This window comes from Strix uralensis, chromosome 1, assembly GCF_047716275.1.
Source record: "Strix uralensis isolate ZFMK-TIS-50842 chromosome 1, bStrUra1, whole genome shotgun sequence".
Taxonomy (NCBI): domain Eukaryota; kingdom Metazoa; phylum Chordata; class Aves; order Strigiformes; family Strigidae; genus Strix; species Strix uralensis.
Genome location: NC_133972.1, coordinates 4,387,265 through 4,404,582, shown reverse-complemented (window position 1 = coordinate 4,404,582; position 17,318 = coordinate 4,387,265). Strand labels below are relative to the sequence as shown.

The window sequence follows — 17,318 nt, the reverse complement described above, 5'->3', positions numbered from 1 at the left end:
CTTGGAATCTAACGCTGATTTTACAGGCTGTGTGACAGTTGTTTGGTAGACCTCTAGCACTAATTTTGAGGGTGAAATCACTGTTTGAGGCCAAGCACTCATTATTTAAACACCTGTGGCCTTCTAGATGTGCTCCATGGTTGCTTTATGAACTATGCTCTGTAGAATCCCAATATTTAGTTTCTGTTTAAATAACTGAAGGATGATAGCGGCTGCAGCACTGCTAGTGCCTTTAACTATGGAAGAGCAAGAAAGTGCACAAAGGAGTTTTTGAGTAGGTTAAGAGACAGTGAGGAAAATACTTTTTCTACTGTACAACTATGAGAGCGTCTCTCCAAAAATATTTTTATCATAAACAAAAGTATAAGCTCACCTCTGCTCATTAAATAATGATGCAAACAAATGCCAAGTACTATGTAGTGGGTATGACTGAGGTTAGTTTAAGGGTGAGGAAGCTCAAGGGCGAGGTGTTGGGTTCTGGCTGTGGGCTTGCAGCTGGCAGAGGGCCAGGACAGGGGCTGCTCTTTCTGGGGTTGTGCTCGTCCTGTCCACTCTCACAGCACGCCTGGGGCGAGAGAGCCTGCCATCTACACGCTTGCTTTAGTTGGCTGTGTCACTTCATTGATTTACCAGTCCTCAGATTTTAATTGCTAACAAGGAAAGAGGAAGCCTTACACTTACCAAAATAACTTGGGTTTCCTACTTTCAGGCAACCCTCTCCACTTGCACTTTGAGACCTTATTAAGAGAAGACGGATTGCATAGACTACTGAGCCGTGAGCTCAAGACTCTGGAGATGTCCCATTTTGGAAAGAAAGAAGATCCAACTACCAGCGTGTTCCCAAAGCTACACTCTTCACTCCTGCTTGCCTCCCGTAAGCTAAGCAAAATGGAGTTTGAGATCAAGTTAAAAAATTAAATGTGGGCTTTTAACCAGTACCTGAGGGGAACCAGTCAAGGTAGAGTGGAGGAAGTAGCTCCCTGTCTTCCAGTGGAAGATAATTTGAACTCTGTCCTATAGTAATGTCTCAGTGACTGAGTCCAGCAACTTGCGAACTACAGAAATTCTGACCCCCTTGGAGGGACGCAGAAATACTGGCCTCAGCCGAGTTACTAAAAATAAACCTTGCCGTTCTCTATATTTCTTTCAAGAAAGCAAGCAACCCAAACCGAAGCTTTTATGAACCTTTATTTGAAATCAGAGTAGATTGGTATTTGCCTGGCAAAAATCTGGCATCTTTTTTCTGCTGTGATAGCAATTGCTGTTCCAGTTGCACGCTGCTTTTGCTGTTGTGGAAGACCTAATTTTTTTTCATCAGCCCATCAGAGCTGATGATTTTAAATGGTCTACAGCAGGTTAAAGAGAGTGACAGAAGACTCAGGCCAGTTTCAAGACAGGAAAAGGGAAACCCAGCTAAAACACATCCTAGTTTTTAAGTGAACTAGGATCAGTGTTCCGTTTGGCTTTCTTTAAAAGGCATGTTTTTGTGCCAAATCATTTTTGGGAAGTAACATAATGTGCAGACTGCAGGCTGGCCATATTCTCGACATTCTTATGGGACAACAACTTCCATGCTGAAAGTGTCACCAGCCTCAGGTTGTGTGTTTGGCCCTAGTGATCTGAGCTACAGCTTGATTTAATGATGTTTAGTCAGTCTGGGCTGAGGTTACTTAGCTTTGAATGGGGACAAGTGTTGGTTTTAAAGAGGAGTGTTCCGGGGATACATCTGAGCTGATTATTGGAAGGTAACGAGGGTAGAACAAGCAGGTGCTTAGTGTTGAATAAATGTGAGGAACCTACTCAAGGATGCTTGAATAACACACCAGTACAGATTCTGTCAACTGGTCAGCAGGTGTTTGACTTTTAATTGATTTATCTTTTTATACCTCCTTCCTTTTTTTCAAATATTTAGCCACAAGACCACACAAAAACTATTATTTATGGGGAGGTGGTGGTGGCGTAGACACCCGCTGTGAAGAGCGTGTTCTAATGGATGGTGCAGCAATGCTGGATGATTTTCATGTATTTTTAACTCTAAGAGCCTCACAGAGATAGATCTTTAGGAAGGATTTGGGTAGTGGAGTAGTTTGGCACAATAGGTTTGGAAGATTGCTTCATTTGGGGTATTTGGCATTGGAATAAGCCGGTCACAAATGGGAAAAATAAAAAGTTAATTGATGTAGAAAAAGCCTACCAAGCTGCTGTTATGTAGAACTTTAGGGAGAAGAGTACATCTGTCTTAAAATCAGTGTGGTTTGTCATTGGAGAGATTGTTAGAAATAGGACCAGCTTGACCAGTTGGACAGTGAAGGAAGCTTTTTTTCTGTGTGGCTGTGTTTTGGACCGAGAAGTGCAATTCTTGATGGCTGTAACTTCTACTTCACCTTCGGCTTTATTGTGGAAACACCCACCAAAAGTAATGTTTTTGGGCTAGCATCTTGAGTGCTGCAGAACACTGACACTTCACTTGAGGCTTCTGGTTTACATTTGTTCTCTAATGCTGGTGTTTGTTCTGTTGTGTTCCCTGGGGTGGGTTTGGTGACCTTACGGGGTATCACCGGTCTCAAGTCAGCCTGACTTCACCTTGGTTTTCTGTTCACATTTTAACAACAGGGTCACTGTTCGAAGGGAGAGGGCAGCTTGAAGGAACATCCCGTTGCAGCTTCCCTGTTTCCAGTCCTCAGGCACATAAATATGGTTCCTTGCACCACCCACTGTCTTTGTACCCAGAGACTCCTCCAGCCCCTTCTGCCAGCCACATCCCCTTCACTGGCAGCTCCGCAGTGGTGAGTTGAAACAAAAGCTGGGGCAAATGAATCTGGTTAGAGAGGAGCTGGGGGATGCCCCTCTTAACAGGCATTGCCCAGGGGCTGCAGACCTGTGGCAAATTCAGATGGGTCATTGCTGCTGATGGGAAATACAGTTTGGATGTTGGTGTTACAGCTACTTGCTTCATTTTTCCTCAGGCGCTGCTTCCCAGCCAGGTTGGTGGGTTTCAAGTTTAGTACTGACAATATTCTACTGATTCCTTTTTTTTTTTTGTAAGCAAATAGTTATATAAACATAATGTTACAGCTTTATTTGGCTACAAATAGTGGAGATTTAATTGCTATGGACTTCCCTATATGAAGCAGGAACATCAGCCAAGACATGATCTTTAACATTTCCTTGCTTTTCTACAGGTAGAGGAGGATTAAAAAAATGCCTCCAGCAATAACTACCTCTCTAGAAAAGCACTGAGTAACTCCTGGTTCTCCAAGTATGCTGAGCAAAGGAGACCTGGAAGGATGGGGGCTCGGACTTGCTATTCCCTTCCTCTTTTTGCTTATAGGTAATTGTTAGGCCTAATTGACAGGAACAGACCTTAGGGCAGTGTCTGGAAAGCTGCTGGTGAAAAGGACCTGGAGAGGTTGGTCAACAGCTGGCTGAATATGAGCCAGCAGTGTGCCCAGGTGGCCAAGGAGGAGAATGGCATCCTGGCTTGTATCAGCACTAGCGTGGCCAGCAGGGACAGGGAAGGGATGTTACCTCTGTGCTTGGCACTGGTGAGGCCACCCCTCGATTACTGTGTTTGGTTTTGGGCCCCTCACTACAGGGAAGATGTTGAGGTGCTGGAGTGTGTCCAGAGAAGAGCAGCGAAGCTGGTGCAGGGTCTGGAGCACAAGTCCTGTGAGGAGCGGCTGAGGGAACTGGGGGATAACACACCAGTCTGGAGTGGAGGAGGCTGAGGGGAGACGTTACGGCTCTCTACAACTACCTGAAAGGAGGTTGTAGCAAGGTGGGGGTCAGTCTCCCAAGTAACAAGCGATAGGACAAGAGGAAACGGCCTCAAGTTGTGCCGGGGGAGGTTTAGACTGGATATTAGGAAAAATTTTTTCATTGAAAGGGTTGTCCAGCACTGGAACAGGCTGCCCAGGGCAGGGGGGGTGTCCCCATCCCTGGAGGTGTTTAAAGGACATGTAGGTGTGGTGCTGAGGGACACGGTTTAGTGGTGGACTTGGCAGTGTTGGGTTAATGGTTGGACTCTATCTTAAGGGTCTCTTCCACGGGTCTTTAATGATTCTGTGATTTTTTAAGTAGCTTCCTCTAGGTTTGACTGTTCTGTACTTCAGGAGAACAACACCGTACTTGGGGATCTTCACTGGACTAAATGGTTCTGTGACTCCTGTAGAAGGGGTAGTGGGCCCCTCGTTACACCCATCTCACTTGGATCAGCTCCCAGGCTTTATGGCTCCCACGTTGTTAACGCTTTCTTTGCAAGGGCTCTTCTCCCTCTCTGATGCACAGCAGATTTAACAAACCAACTCAGAGTTGTCTGCTGCTTTTGTAAGCTTCTCTTTCAGGTACAGTCTCTGCTTCCTAATCAGATTCTTAAGGATGCTTCTGAGTAGTCCCGTGTCTATTAAGGTTTTTAAAGAATATTACATCAGTAATAAACCATAGCTAACCTTGTGGCCACTGAGAACTTCAATTTGTGATCAGCCTCTCTACCTAAAAACAAAAGGATGTTTGAGAAAGGAACAAAAGAACTTTTGCTGCCTTTGCCTGTTTAAATTGTTTTTTTGCTACATGGGTGACACAAACATATACAAAGTTATAAGTGAAATCCTGCCCACTGAGGTAGGTAAGTATTACCCTGCTTCCTATAGGAATAAACCAAACCTTAGAGGTTGTATGACATCACCAAAATCTCCTTGAACAACAGTGACAGTGGAAAGACCCCACTGCACTTGCATGTTGCATTCCATGGTATATTCAAATATGCTTTTGTGCCAACATTAATTTTCTGCATGGAGTTTTCTCTTCATTCTCTGTTGTAGCAGTCCTCAAAAAGAAGAAAAGCGGAATACTCCTATGACATCGACAACATTGTGATCCCAAAGTCAATGGCAGCCGCCACTCGGGTGGAGAAGCCTCGGTACAAAGAGATCTCAGTACCAAGGTATCTACAAACCAGGCTTTACTCCTCCTCTCTCCTGGGGGTGACAGGAGGAAATGGCTTTAGTTGGACAGAATGGGAGCTGTTCTTCTTAATGAAATGTCATAAGAAAATTATTCCTAATGGATAAAAAAAGACAGTATTTAATTAAAAAAAAAAACCAAATAAAAAGGTATTAGTATTGCCTGGATTTAAATGTTAGTACCAAACGTGTTTTTCCTGGAAGTGATCTCTAGCTTGTGTTGCCCCTTGCAGCTGGAGGATAGTAGAGCTTGAGGCACTGGAGCCTTTCAATCAAGCGGAGTCTGAGGTAAGAAAGCAGCGTTGTCAATTTGTCTCAAACGTCTGCAGCCATTCTGAGAACGTCCAAATGGCACATAAGTAGCTCTGGAGTCAGTCTTTACCAGTTACTAAATTCTCTCAGCCCAGTAAGCGAAGTCGCTGTGCAAAATGCTGTTCGGTTCTGGCTGATGCAGTTGCATCTGAGGCCGGTCAAAGGGCAGCAGAGACAAGGCTTGCGGTGGTGTGTCAGCTGTGGGTCACTGCTGCTAGCTGCAGGCAGAATGAACCCTTCTGTGTGTGATTTCATGCCCCTGGCAGCTATTTATATTGTGCACACAACAACCTGCATCTTTTCCTGACAATTCGGGCTGACGAACAAGTTCCCAATTCAGTACATAATGAAAAGTGTGAAAATGAGGTAGGGATAGGAAGTGCGTGTGCCGGTTCCCAGACACTTTGAATGGGTTGGATATTGCTTACCTGGATTTTTAGAACAGTAGGCTTGGCCTGCAGGCAAGATTTTGTGTTTGAAGTATTCAGACAAAAACTTCTCTTACTAGTTGGAGGATACTTCTGATGAGGTGTACTCCAGTCATCACTCGAAATATGAAGATCTTGAACGAGCCCGCTGGGATTGCTGGGCAGCAGCTTCTTCCCACAAGCGAGGAGGCAGGTACTGTCATACTACTACTCACAGAGGGAGGTGGCTTTATTTGTTCTTAATTTTGAATTGTCCTGATCCTGATTCAAGAAGTTCCATCAGCAGAATGGTAACGCAGCATGTCACAGTCCTGTTAAAAATTAGCTTCATACTAATCTCAGGCTCTTGTGTTGAGAGCTTTGTGTTAACCGTAGTACTTCATACTTCAAGCATTTTTCCTCCGGCTTACTTAAATTTCACAGAGCTTATTGCTGCAGAGATTGTTTTCAGCTCATTTGCTGTATCTCCGTACCTTTTTACTGTTGCCTGGACAGAGAATAATCTGGTCTGTGTCCAGAGGTACATGTGTTCTGTTTGTGTGGGTAAAAGTTGAATTCTCCTCTGCCTTTCCTTCAGTGGGGTGGTAGTAGGCGTCTCTGCTTTCTTTGTTTTGAGAGTTTTGTATTTTTGAGATCCCTGCCTCTTATCAGAGCTGCAATTTTCTGATGTTTTCACAAGCTGAGCAGTAGAGTCGGGAGAAGGACTGACAAGTCATATTGTTAGTAATCCATACCTCTGGAAAAAGGCCAGAATGCTGTAGTCACACCAGGGAAGAATGTTGGAGTACCTCCAGGTAGTTTCAGCCATGGCAGTTTTGTCTCTAGTAGCAGCTGGTGTGGTTTTCAGTTTTGTCTTACTTATTTTCAGAAGGTTTTACTCTCTCTTAATGCTTAATTGTTCTCTTCATGCTCAGGATGAGTGAAATGGATGGTGATTGCCCAAGAAGCCATGAGATGCTCTTTGAAGAGATAGGAGTGAAAGGGCTCTTCAGTTAAAGCACTAATTGGGCAATATGATCTCACCTCACTGTACAGAGGGGATAAAGCTTACATTTTTCACTGTACAGTGATCTTTTTATTCAGGTTTCTTGTTGTACATAACTGACTGTGCTCCAAATGCTACTTTGCTTTAGGTCCTCCAACAAAGCAGACAGCCGATGGGCCGGGCAGCCTCAGCCAGCATCTCCAGTTACTGTATTTAATTGCCTTAATGGTCTGTGTGTGCACTCTTCGACTGGCTTGCACGGCTCTGAGACTTGCAACAGTTTGCAAGCCCTCTCTGTCCATGGTCAGACCAGAATGCTGCTGTCTTGCAGTGAATCTTCCCTGGAAATGCCAGATGCAGCAATACAGGTGAGGTTATGCTGTAACAAATGGCAGCTGTGTTCTTTTCTGAAACAGTTTTATGGGTATATAACTTCCTGAAAGCTGCATGAGCTTCCCACTGCTCAACAGATAGGTCAGCTTGTGCGTTTGCTGAGACTTGGGCTGGCTGAAGGATTCAGAGTGGGATAAGTGGTTCTTCTCTATGTCATAGTTTGTCGTTCTAGAACAATATTGACCCAGAATTTGAGATTACTGCTAGTGGGTGGGAGAGAGTCACCTACATGACAGTGAATAGTTTCAGGCAGTTGCCCCCATCGTGGGATACTTCTTTGGCAGAAGGGCTTAACTTTGGTAAGGATTAAATTCTGAAACTACCAGAATTGAACTTCCTCTTGTCCTTATGGCTGGTCTTGTAAAGCCTTAACAAGCACAGTGTTACACTTCATACCAGATCTGTCTGTGGTTTGGGCTCAAGTGCACAGCATTTGCCTTTTCAGATAAAGAGACTATGAAAAACAAGGAGTGTCGGCAGAGGTGGCAAGACAGTCGTCTTGATACCAATGGAAGGTTGAACTGGTGATCCTGGAAGCGTTGGGAATAGTGCCCAGTGCTCACTGCTCTTAAAACTTGGCTTTGCTTTAGCACCCTGGCAAACTTAGAGCTCGCTTTCTAAACTGAATCTGCTTGTCATTCAGCAGATTGGTGTGGAGAGGGAGGAGATGGTATTGTAGAACTCTTGAAGTACTTAATTCTGGGCTTTTAATTTCAGCAACTTCTCCCTTCTCTCCTTTTTCACTCCACAGAATGTACAGCCTTGGGAGCCTCGCACGTTTCCACTTTCAGATTCTGCCTACCAGGGTCTTCTCCAGCACTCAACTGCAGATGGCTGTGACCAGGCTGGCGTTCAGCCCTGGGTCTCTAGCAATAAGCCAGGCATCAGGCCTTCCTCTGGAGACAGTGTCATACCCACCTTCACGGGGACGCAGTTTTCGGATCGCACCTGTAAACAGACGGCAATAAAAGCATAGAGGAGTTCAGTCTGGCACTGTGACCCAGGAAAGCTTGCCAGCGATGATCAGCCCAACCTGGGGTGTGCTTGAAGTGTTAGCTGCGTGGGCTGCGGTGTCAGAAGGCTGTCCGCTGGACCGGTGCCGTGGGGCACCGCTGCCTGTCACACCTGGTTTCAGCAGCAGATGAGGGGATTTCTGGATGAGGAGGGGTTTAGGCACCCGATGGAGCTATGGTGCTGGACCTCCAAGGAAAAGTGCTTTTTAGAAAGGCCAATTTCTGGTCAGGTCTGCAAAACAAGGCTCAGCTGCCTTGTCACAGGAAGGTTAGGTGCTGCTACAGACAGAGTAGTGCTGGGTAATACATAAAGGATGGGAGATTTGAGTAACAGGAATTCCAACAGTAGAAAGAAAACGTGCTGCTCAGTCTCTCTTTACAACCTCCCAGGTGGCTGTTGGGTCCTTTTGTGGCTAGAAGCAGGTTTCAGGGTGGTGTTTGCTCGCTCCCAGATCAATTTCCAAATGCCACAAAGGTCTGAGGACCTCTTGTTGTGAATTCGATACGAACCAAAGACCTGGTGAGGAAGAAGGAAGGAGAAGGCTGCATGGTCTGTACTCTAAAATGCAGCTTTTAAAAATTCTTCTTTAAGTACATGAAAATTGGGTTTCCCTCGCCCTGCACAACTCAAGATTTGTATCTGCTTCCTTCACAGAAGCTGCAGGCCCTTTTTGTAACACACAGTTGTCTTGTGGTATCCTTGCTGTAACAAAATTGGTGTGTTACAATTCTCTGACTCTTTGTATCTTTTCTCAATTGCCTTCTCTCCCTGGAGTGAAGACATTGTCTCAGGGATTTTGGCAAGAGCCACTGAAAAGCCATACAGCTGAGAAAAAGGGGCACTCTGTGAAAGGGGCCTCTGGCTGCCGGCTGGTTCAAGGTGAGCTGGACACAGAGCTGTTTTCAGGGAGTGAGCTTCAAACCCGATCAACCTGGTAAATGTCCCACCAGAATGTATCAAAACTAATGCTGCTGTTAAGAATAACTTGAATTTGTTAAATACATGTTTCAGCTTGCCTAAAATTTCTCACTAAAATAATCATCTTGAAGAAAGAATGAAAGAGGAAAAAATATTACCTGTTCATTATGGAATATATTCACTTTGCCTTTCAAAATGGTCACTGAAATTTAGATTTCTAGATGTTTGGTGGTTTTTATTACTTCCTGTATCTCCAGAAGTGTCCTTTCGTGCAAGTATTTATTTCTGGGCTGAAGTGTTCGGGGGCAGGGGGAACACTTGCAGCCTATAGTAAGGCCAGGGATGTTTTTATATGGGGATTGTAATTTTGATGAAGAGCTTTTTGGCTTTTTGATAATGGTTGATAAAGTGGCAGTGAAATGCCCAAGCGTTACCTACAAACAGGTAACTGCAGAGTGGCAGCCAGCAGTAATTCATCTAGCTGCTACCAAAACGTGTACAGATGGAGTGAAATTGTGGCGAGTTCAAAAAGAAACCAAAAAGCTGCAGCGTTAAGTGGAGCACGACCACACCTGGGTGCAGGTTTCTGTTACCAGCTGTGTGGACCAAGAACTTGAGAACAGTTGGTGTGAGGTTCATGGTTGGACTTAGATGATCTTCAAGGTCTTTTCCAACCGAGATGATTCTCTGATTCTAGACTTTGCTGCTGCTTCTTTGGTTTGGTTTGAAAAATACAGAATTTGGAGAAGCCCCCAATTTCATCATTCTTTCTTTTCTGGAGTTGAATGTAAGAGCAAATCATGGAACTGTACCCAAGTTCCTTCACTAAAATTTGTTGTATTTTGTATTTATATACAGATTTTCTTGCCTGCAATTATTTGAATTTTTGTATTTTGAATGGTTGGATTCACAAATAGAGCATTAGTAGAACTCGGTCAGAGCTACATGTCTTTAAAAAGGCAAATTTTTGGAAAATTGCTTTGTAATGACTCATTCCATTGGACTAGATGTGAGTATGAAAAGATAAGTAAAACTTCTGAACGTGCCCAGCAGTGAAGACTTGGCGTGGATTTGTTCAATATATTTTAAACCACTTCATTTTTGAAGCCATAACGAGCACTGCCGGAGCCTGTGCAGCCTTGTGAGTTGGCTGGGTGTAGGGTCGGAGTAGCACTCCCCATCTCCTTGAATCCTCGCGGTTCTCACATGGCACAGCAAATGTCTCGCAGTTCCCAGCAGATGAAATCTTTGATTTAATATTTGTCCCTTCCAAGGTCCAGATCAATCAGATTCCGTGCTACCTAAGAGCCCTAACAGCAGAACACTGGTTACAAGGGAGACAGACCAAGATCATCACCTTTGATGTACCTGAAATACACTTTCCTCGGTCCCCGCAATCGTGAAAATCAGCATCTGCCTCCATTTTAATGTCTTCTGGGATCTTACAAAACATCAGTGTGTGAGTGTTCACTGAGGTCTGACCTCCTACTCCTGCCTGCCTCCTCTCTTCAATCCTTCCCCCTCTTCCTTCTTTTTTACGCCTCCTCAGCGGGTTTGGGAGATGTGAGGGACGTGATGTCAAGAATTTCTGCTCCTGTGCTGCAGCTGATGCACTTGGAGCTGCACGAACACTTCCTGCAGGCCACGTTAGGAACCTGTCCCACACCGAGCTGCCATTCAAGGGGCTCAGATTGAGGGATTTCCCCATAACCCACCTGAAGAATTGCTCCTGATCATGGTATTTTTGGTTTTGTTTCACATAAATACACAATCAAGAGCGTTTTGGAAGAGCTGCACTTTCTAGCTGAGGTTACAACTGTGCTACCTCCATGCTTAGCACTTTCCGCCTTCTTTTCACGTGTGTTATCTTGTCATTTTCATACTTGCTGTGTAGGGGAGAGATGACATTCTTCAGACTTTGAAAGCTGAGGCTTCCTTTCTGTGTCTTCCACTTTTTTTTCCCAAAACATGACTTATTAGATGTCATTCCTTCTCTTCTGTGTAGAGCTTTAGTTGCTGTAGGAACAATGCTGCTTGGGGATGGTTTCACTGGCACCGATAGAACAAAGTCTGAAGCCTGGAAGGTGTTTGCTCATTTAATTTCTGCTTAGGAGTGCAAGGAGCGTCTGTGCCAGGGCAAGGGGTCAACTGACCTCAGAAATAGGGAAGGAAAAAAAAACCCCCTTAGTGCAGCGACACATCCTTGCAGCTGTACCTGAGGATGAGCTGTCCTCTTATCCTTTGCGAGGGTCTGATGCTTCACCGCCTGCTGTCCTTAAGATATAAAAGGGTACGCAGGTCTCTCGTGTGCCTCTTTCCACAGCAGGAAAAAAACCTATTTACTGTATGAGTGGAAATGTAATGCCCATAAAGTGGTATCACACCTTTCCATCTGCTACCACCACCTAGTGCAAGCAGATATTAGGAAGTATTTCTTTGCAGAAGGGGTTGTTGGGCGTTGGAATGGGCTGCCCAGGGCAGGGGGGGAGTCCCCATCCCTGGAGGGGTTGAAGAGTCGGGTTGACCCAGCGCTGAGGGATCTGGTGGAGTTGGGAACGGTCAGGGTGAGGTTCATGGTTGGACTGGAGGAGCTTCAAGGGCTTTTCCAACCGAGATAATTCTGGGATTCAGAGTGCCAGGATGCTTTGAACATAAAAATTTGGGTTTCCACCCTAGATACCCAACTCCTCTTTACTAGCATAATGTGTGTTAGACTAAAAAAAGAGTTCTGGATCAGGTCCGACCCGCAGCCTCCGCACCCAGAGCTGCCAGGAGTGACCTTCCTGCCTCACCCTGGTCCTGTGTGCCGGCACTGGGGACGCTGAGGAAGGAGCAGAGGTGTCAAGAGCGGAGCTAACACGAGACAGGGCGTATTTAAACAACGTTAAAAATCCGCCCAAAGCCATTAGTGCGCGGAGGGGCAGCAGGGGGGTGGGTGAAAAGTCACCACGCGGTGAAGGGGGCGGCCGTGGCCGGCCAGCGCGTGAGGAGGGACGGGGAGACCTGACGGTGTCGGGGTGTCCGGCCGGCGCCCAGGGCACATCCCCGGGCACATCCCGGGCCCGGCGGGGGCGGCAGCGAGGCCGCGCGCAGGGCGGGCGGAGGCAGCGCGCATGCGCCGAGCCGCGGCGGAGGGGACGGGGCGCCCGCGCACGCGCAAAAGGGCCGCCCGCGCCTGCGCCAAGATGGCGGCGGGGCTGCGCGGGGGAGGGGGGGCGGGGCGCAGGCGCTGAGGGCGGCGGCGCCCGGAGGCCCGGCGCCGGCGGGGGGGGGCGGGGGGGGCGGGCCGGGCCGCACCGGGCCCAGCGGGGCGCACCGGGCCGGCGCGCGCAGCGGCGGGGGGCGGGCGGGGCGGCGTGTCCCCGAGCATGCCCGAGGGGGCGGGGCGGGCGCCGCTCGACGCATGCGCGGCGTGAGGCGGGGGGGAGGCGCAGGGCCGCGGCGGCGGCGCTCGGCGAGGGTAACAATGGCAGCGGCGGTGGCGGCGGGCGGCGGGACGGGGCCCGGAGCGGCGGCGGCGGCCGTGGCGGTGAGCGGCGGCCCCGGTCTGGCGGCGCTGTCGGTGGCGCGGCGGAAAGACGGCGGCCCCACGGGGAAGTTCTGGGAGAGCCCGGAGACGGTGTCCCAGCTCGACTCGGTCCGCGTCTGGCTGGGGAAGCACTACAAGAAGGTGCGGCCCGGCGGGGGCGGGCGGAGGGGGGGCGGCGGTTTAACGGCCCATTCCCGCGGCGGCGGGGGGGTTCCCCGGCGGCTCCCCGAGGCGGGAAGGGGGCGGAGGGGAGCGCGGGGGGAGGCCCCGCACCGCTGCCGGGCTTTGTCAGCCGCGGCCTCGCCGCCGCGCCCGCAGCGTGGCTGGGGGGGAGCGGGGCGGCCCGGGGCCGGGACGGCCCGGGGGGGCTCCAGGCGGGGCAGCCGCCCCCGGGGGGAGCTGTGGCGGGTCCCCGCTCTCCCTCCGAGACGCGGTGGCTCGGCCGTTGCCCCGCGTCCATGTTTACACCGCGGCGAGCTGCAGCGGGAACTTCTCTTGTGCGGGCAAGTCCCGGTTTAGCTTGCCAGGATTTTATCCGGGTTTCACTTAAACCGCACCCCTTGAAGCGTCGGGGTGTTTAAAAAAGGGTGAGAAAACAAAAAAGAAAAAGCCATTTGTGCCGCGCAGAGCCGCGTTCCCCGGGTCTGGCGCGATCCGAGCTGTGCGCGCTGCTTGCGCTTGCGGCAAGTTCACTTCTTGGCAGCGTCCTTGCTCGCCTTTGTAGTCCTGCTCACTCTGTTCTCCTTTGCTTTCTCTTCAAGTGTTTTTCCTGCGTGATGGTTTTGTAACTTCCTTTCAATGTCTAAGCCTTGAAAAATCACCTGATGTGAACTTCACAAAGGCAGGTACATCTGTCCGGACAGCTTTAGCAATCCTAGGAAGAGCATTTGGTGGGGCAGAGAGGCATCGAGGGGAGATGCGGGACAGCCTAACGCTGCCTTAGTCTCTGCTTACCTGAGCTTTGCCCTCCGTCCCTCGGTAGGTCTGGTGTCCGTAACCCGCGGAGCACTTTGCCTGTTACCCTGCGGGTTTGGGTTAGTTCCGTGGCAGCGCTCTGAAGCGGGTGTCTGAAGTGATCCGCGTTAGGAACCAGCACCCCTTCAGAGGGGTGTTTTACCGGTCCGGCCACATGGCTTGTTGGAGCGCAGCGCCGTGGGGTGGAGGTCATCGTTTGAGGCTATTTATGTGGATAAGGAAATTGTAACACAAAAATATGACTTTAGTTTGACTTTGTTTTGGTTGTGCTTTGTTGTTTCTAGACGTATGAGAAGGAGTGTTCTTTCATTTCGATTTCATAACTGAATACCCAACAAGACGGCGGTAAACTTTTGAAATAACTTTGAACTGGCACCTTGCAGAAGAGCAAGTCACCTTATTAAAGCACTAACGGTTATTGTCCCTTGCTGTTGTGAATCAAAACTGTCTAGACAAGCTGATTCTCACCTTACTAGCCTGGCGGGCCCTCTTATCTGTAGTTCAGAACGGGAGCCTTCATTTTGTGTACCAAAGGAAAACTCCTTTATTATAATTAGTTTACACAGAATTACTGGTTATAAAGATTAGATGGCTTCATTTATTTCTTGAACTCTGGAAGGTAATTAGAATTGGGCGAAGAAGTCATCTTTACTGGGCGAGTTTCAAAATACTGTGTAAAATCCTTTTAAAAAATTGGAAAATTATTTTTGTTTTAGGAAACAAGGAAACTGATGTTTACTACTAGTGTTTAAAGAGGAATCTAAATGGAAGTGTTAATTCCTTTTTGATGTGCAGTAGATGGACTCTAGTTCATCTTACACCTATTTTCATCTTGCTGTAGGTTCCTGACTTCTTTCAGAAAAGTCCACAGCGATGATAGCTGAATTTTGTCCAGTTTATACTCTTAAAAATGGATACATGTGCATCTCAGCAGTGATGAAACCGTCGGCTGTAGTAGGTGTTGTGTCCAGCTCTGGGAGCTCCAGGGACGTTGGGGACCAGAATCCCGAGAGCAGCAGCGAGCTTGGTCAAGGATCCGTATCCTCTCATTCTTGTCTCTAGATTAGACAAGTCTTCAAATATCTGAGAGTTCTCCATGTCTCTAGAGTATAACTAAAAAAGAGGTTTAAATATTAGCGTGGGAGGCTCATTGATGGGGAGGAGTGGGCTCCCCACGCAGGGTGGTCACTCGGTCAGAGGTTTTCTGATGCTGAGATCCGCTGAGCAGCGGTGTGGGGTTTGTAACCCTGCGTTGCTGTGAAAGGATGTTCTTGACACAAACCTTCCAGGCCCGTTCCTTCTTCGCTAAAGTGCTGGCAGGGAGGAAGGACCTTCCCTGGATGCGCAGAAAGACCATGTGCCTTGGGAGCTTGTGCTGGGGAGGCTCAGGTGGGTGGGAAAAGGATGCCTGTAAAGATGGAAGGAACACTGTTAGTGACAACAAACATGACAGAAAACAAAATTGCTTATTCCAGACTTCCTCCCGCTCCCTGTTTTTGTGCGTGTGTGTGATGTATGGAAGTCATTTTGTGCTGTTTCTCTGCACTGAGAGCTGCAGGAGGTCCCCCACTTCTTCCCAGGCCTTGGACCGCAGTACGGATGTTTGAGCCTTTCCTCCCTGTGAGTTGGAAACAGGTCTGTGCTGGGGTTTTCAAGGCCTGGGGGATCTGACAGGCTTTCACAGCACTTGGGTAGACTAACTCTGGTGACATCCAGGTGGCCACTATATGTAGAAATTGATAGTTCAAAAGTAAACTGGGCAATTCACTTTTTACTCAGTGATCTCTCATACTATGTGTTGTTTAGACGGTTCCTTTGCCATTAAGCAACAGATTGCTCATATTAAAATGGCATAAAGCGGAGTTATTTCATGTATTTAAATATCTTCCTGAGATAGTTTGGTGGGTTTTTTTTTTCATATGTATTATGAAGGATGCAGAAACTAACCTTGGCCTTACAGCCGGAGTCCCCAAGGACTGTTCCCAGTGTGTTCATCACGTCCAGTTCAGTACACTGGCCTGTAGGATCGTCAGCTACTCAGTGGCCCTGGAAACTGTGCCCTGCCCCTCTAAAACAGAGTTGGAAAACTGATTTTTTTTTTTTTTTTTCCGGGGGGGGGAAGGTCAGGGAGGAGGGTGTTTTGTTTTGTTTTGATTTTTAAAGATCCAAGTGGAGTGTTTCCTTCGAGGGTGAGTTAGAGGAGAGGACAGCATGGGCTGTCCGTATAGATGCTAAACCGTGCAGAGTATGAGGAGGTGGTATCACCTGGAAGTTGGGGTGGTTGGAGTATCTGGGACCCACTTGTGCCTTCAAGTGTAGAATAGTAAGTTTTCTTTCTGCGTTACTGGAGTGCCGTGCTGTTGTAAGGTGTTGGACTGATGCCGGTGGAGCACGACTTTTACCACAGGATGATAACGGTGGGCAGCAGTGGGATCCCTTTGTGCCCTTCTATTAATAAGCCTCAGCCCGCCAGCGAGGAGGGACGAGCCGCTTCTTGGCAGCTGTTGGGAAATGGCAGTTGTTATGCCCAAAGACATCTGTTTGGAGACCACCTGCTTGTTCGCCGCCAGCCAGGAGCTGAATTTAGAGGATTTGTAGTTATCTTTCGGCTGGCTCTGACTTCTTGCGTCAGTGCTAACTACGCTTATCAGGTATTTCTTCAGTGACTGACTTCGATTTAATCTGAGGGAGGATTTTCTCTGTTTGCAGCTCTCTTCTGTTCTCGCCTTTTAAAAAAGGAACAAGGGTTATAACCTGAATCAAAGTATTTTAGTGTTGGTTTTCCTTTCCCCGTTACTTAGTGATCTGAACTGAAATGTTCTTTGTTTTGGGAGAAGGAAAGGATTTTGTGCATCAGGGCTACAACTCAGAGCCGTAATGTGGTTATTTGAGGTCAGTAACCACATCAAAACCGGGTGTACGAATCTGTCCCTTGTGCTTCTGACAAAGGCTTTGCAGTGCAGCTGTGATGGCAAATCTTGCCGGTGAAGAGGAATGATTTCCTCTGCTAGTGGTTTCTCTCTGTTCTTGAATGATTTGAGTTACACCAAAAGACTTCTGACCATACGTGTTTTCTGCTTAAGGGTACGTGGGTGTTTTTGTATTTTGAATTAACATGGAATTATTAGAAAAATCTTTGCTGTGTCGGTGAGGCTTTGGTATTTCAGCGCTTGAACAAAATCCTCTTATGCCAAAGCTGTGTGTTTAGGAATAGGGCGTCATTTCTGTCTGCCGGAATTCGCTGTTTAAAAACCTTTTATTTGCTGCAGAATCATCTGCTTCTGTCTGATGTGGAGATGAGTGGAAAACTTGCAGATATGTTGTGACTTCAGTCTTCTGTGGTCCCCTCAAACCACTGTGCATCCATCAGGAAATCATCTTACTGATTTTGCTGCTTTAAAGATCCGTTTGTATTGCTGGTTAGTGTGCATAAGTGATTGGAGTCTTTTGTGCTTCCTTTTGAAGGTTTTTTTTTTTTCCCTTATCGTTTAGGGGGAACCTCAGACAGATAAGTTTCCTGTGAAAAAAATTTTCAAAATAGTGTCAATGCAGAATAGAATCAGGGGTTCCCAATGATATCTTCCTTCCTGGTAACTTCCAGCCTCCTGCAAGAGGTAAAAATAGGATCTACAAGTAAAGGAATAAGTGCCTGAAAAATTTTATGTGTAAGAATACACTTTGCAAGCTATATCTTCATGTAAATGTTTTTGAGGTTTTTTTCTGAAGGAAAATGTTTGGAAGAAAACTCCAGTAAGTCAATACAAGAATCCCACCTCTTCTGGATTCAGTTTTTGACTGCGGTT

At 47.5% G+C, this 17,318-nt stretch overlaps 2 protein-coding genes across 2 annotated transcripts in view; both read left to right on the top strand.

Annotated features, from left to right (window-relative positions):
• Positions 1-10,063, top strand: part of LOC141952853 (KAT8 regulatory NSL complex subunit 1-like) — a 32,918-nt gene extending 22,855 nt beyond the window's left edge. The window contains exons 7-13 of the mRNA XM_074890804.1: positions 710-874; positions 2,614-2,786; positions 4,821-4,942; positions 5,195-5,249; positions 5,782-5,894; positions 6,835-7,054; positions 7,831-10,063. Of these exons, the coding sequence (XP_074746905.1) occupies positions 710-874; positions 2,614-2,786; positions 4,821-4,942; positions 5,195-5,249; positions 5,782-5,894; positions 6,835-7,054; positions 7,831-8,055 (1,073 nt within the window). The 3' untranslated portion in view covers positions 8,056-10,063. The remainder of the gene's footprint in view (positions 1-709; positions 875-2,613; positions 2,787-4,820; positions 4,943-5,194; positions 5,250-5,781; positions 5,895-6,834; positions 7,055-7,830) is intronic.
• A 2,351-nt stretch (positions 10,064-12,414) lies between these two features.
• SMARCC1 (SWI/SNF related BAF chromatin remodeling complex subunit C1) overlaps positions 12,415-17,318 on the top strand; it is a 93,256-nt gene continuing 88,352 nt past the window's right edge. The window contains exon 1 of the mRNA XM_074873952.1: positions 12,415-12,681. Within this exon, the coding sequence (XP_074730053.1) occupies positions 12,415-12,681 (267 nt within the window). The remainder of the gene's footprint in view (positions 12,682-17,318) is intronic.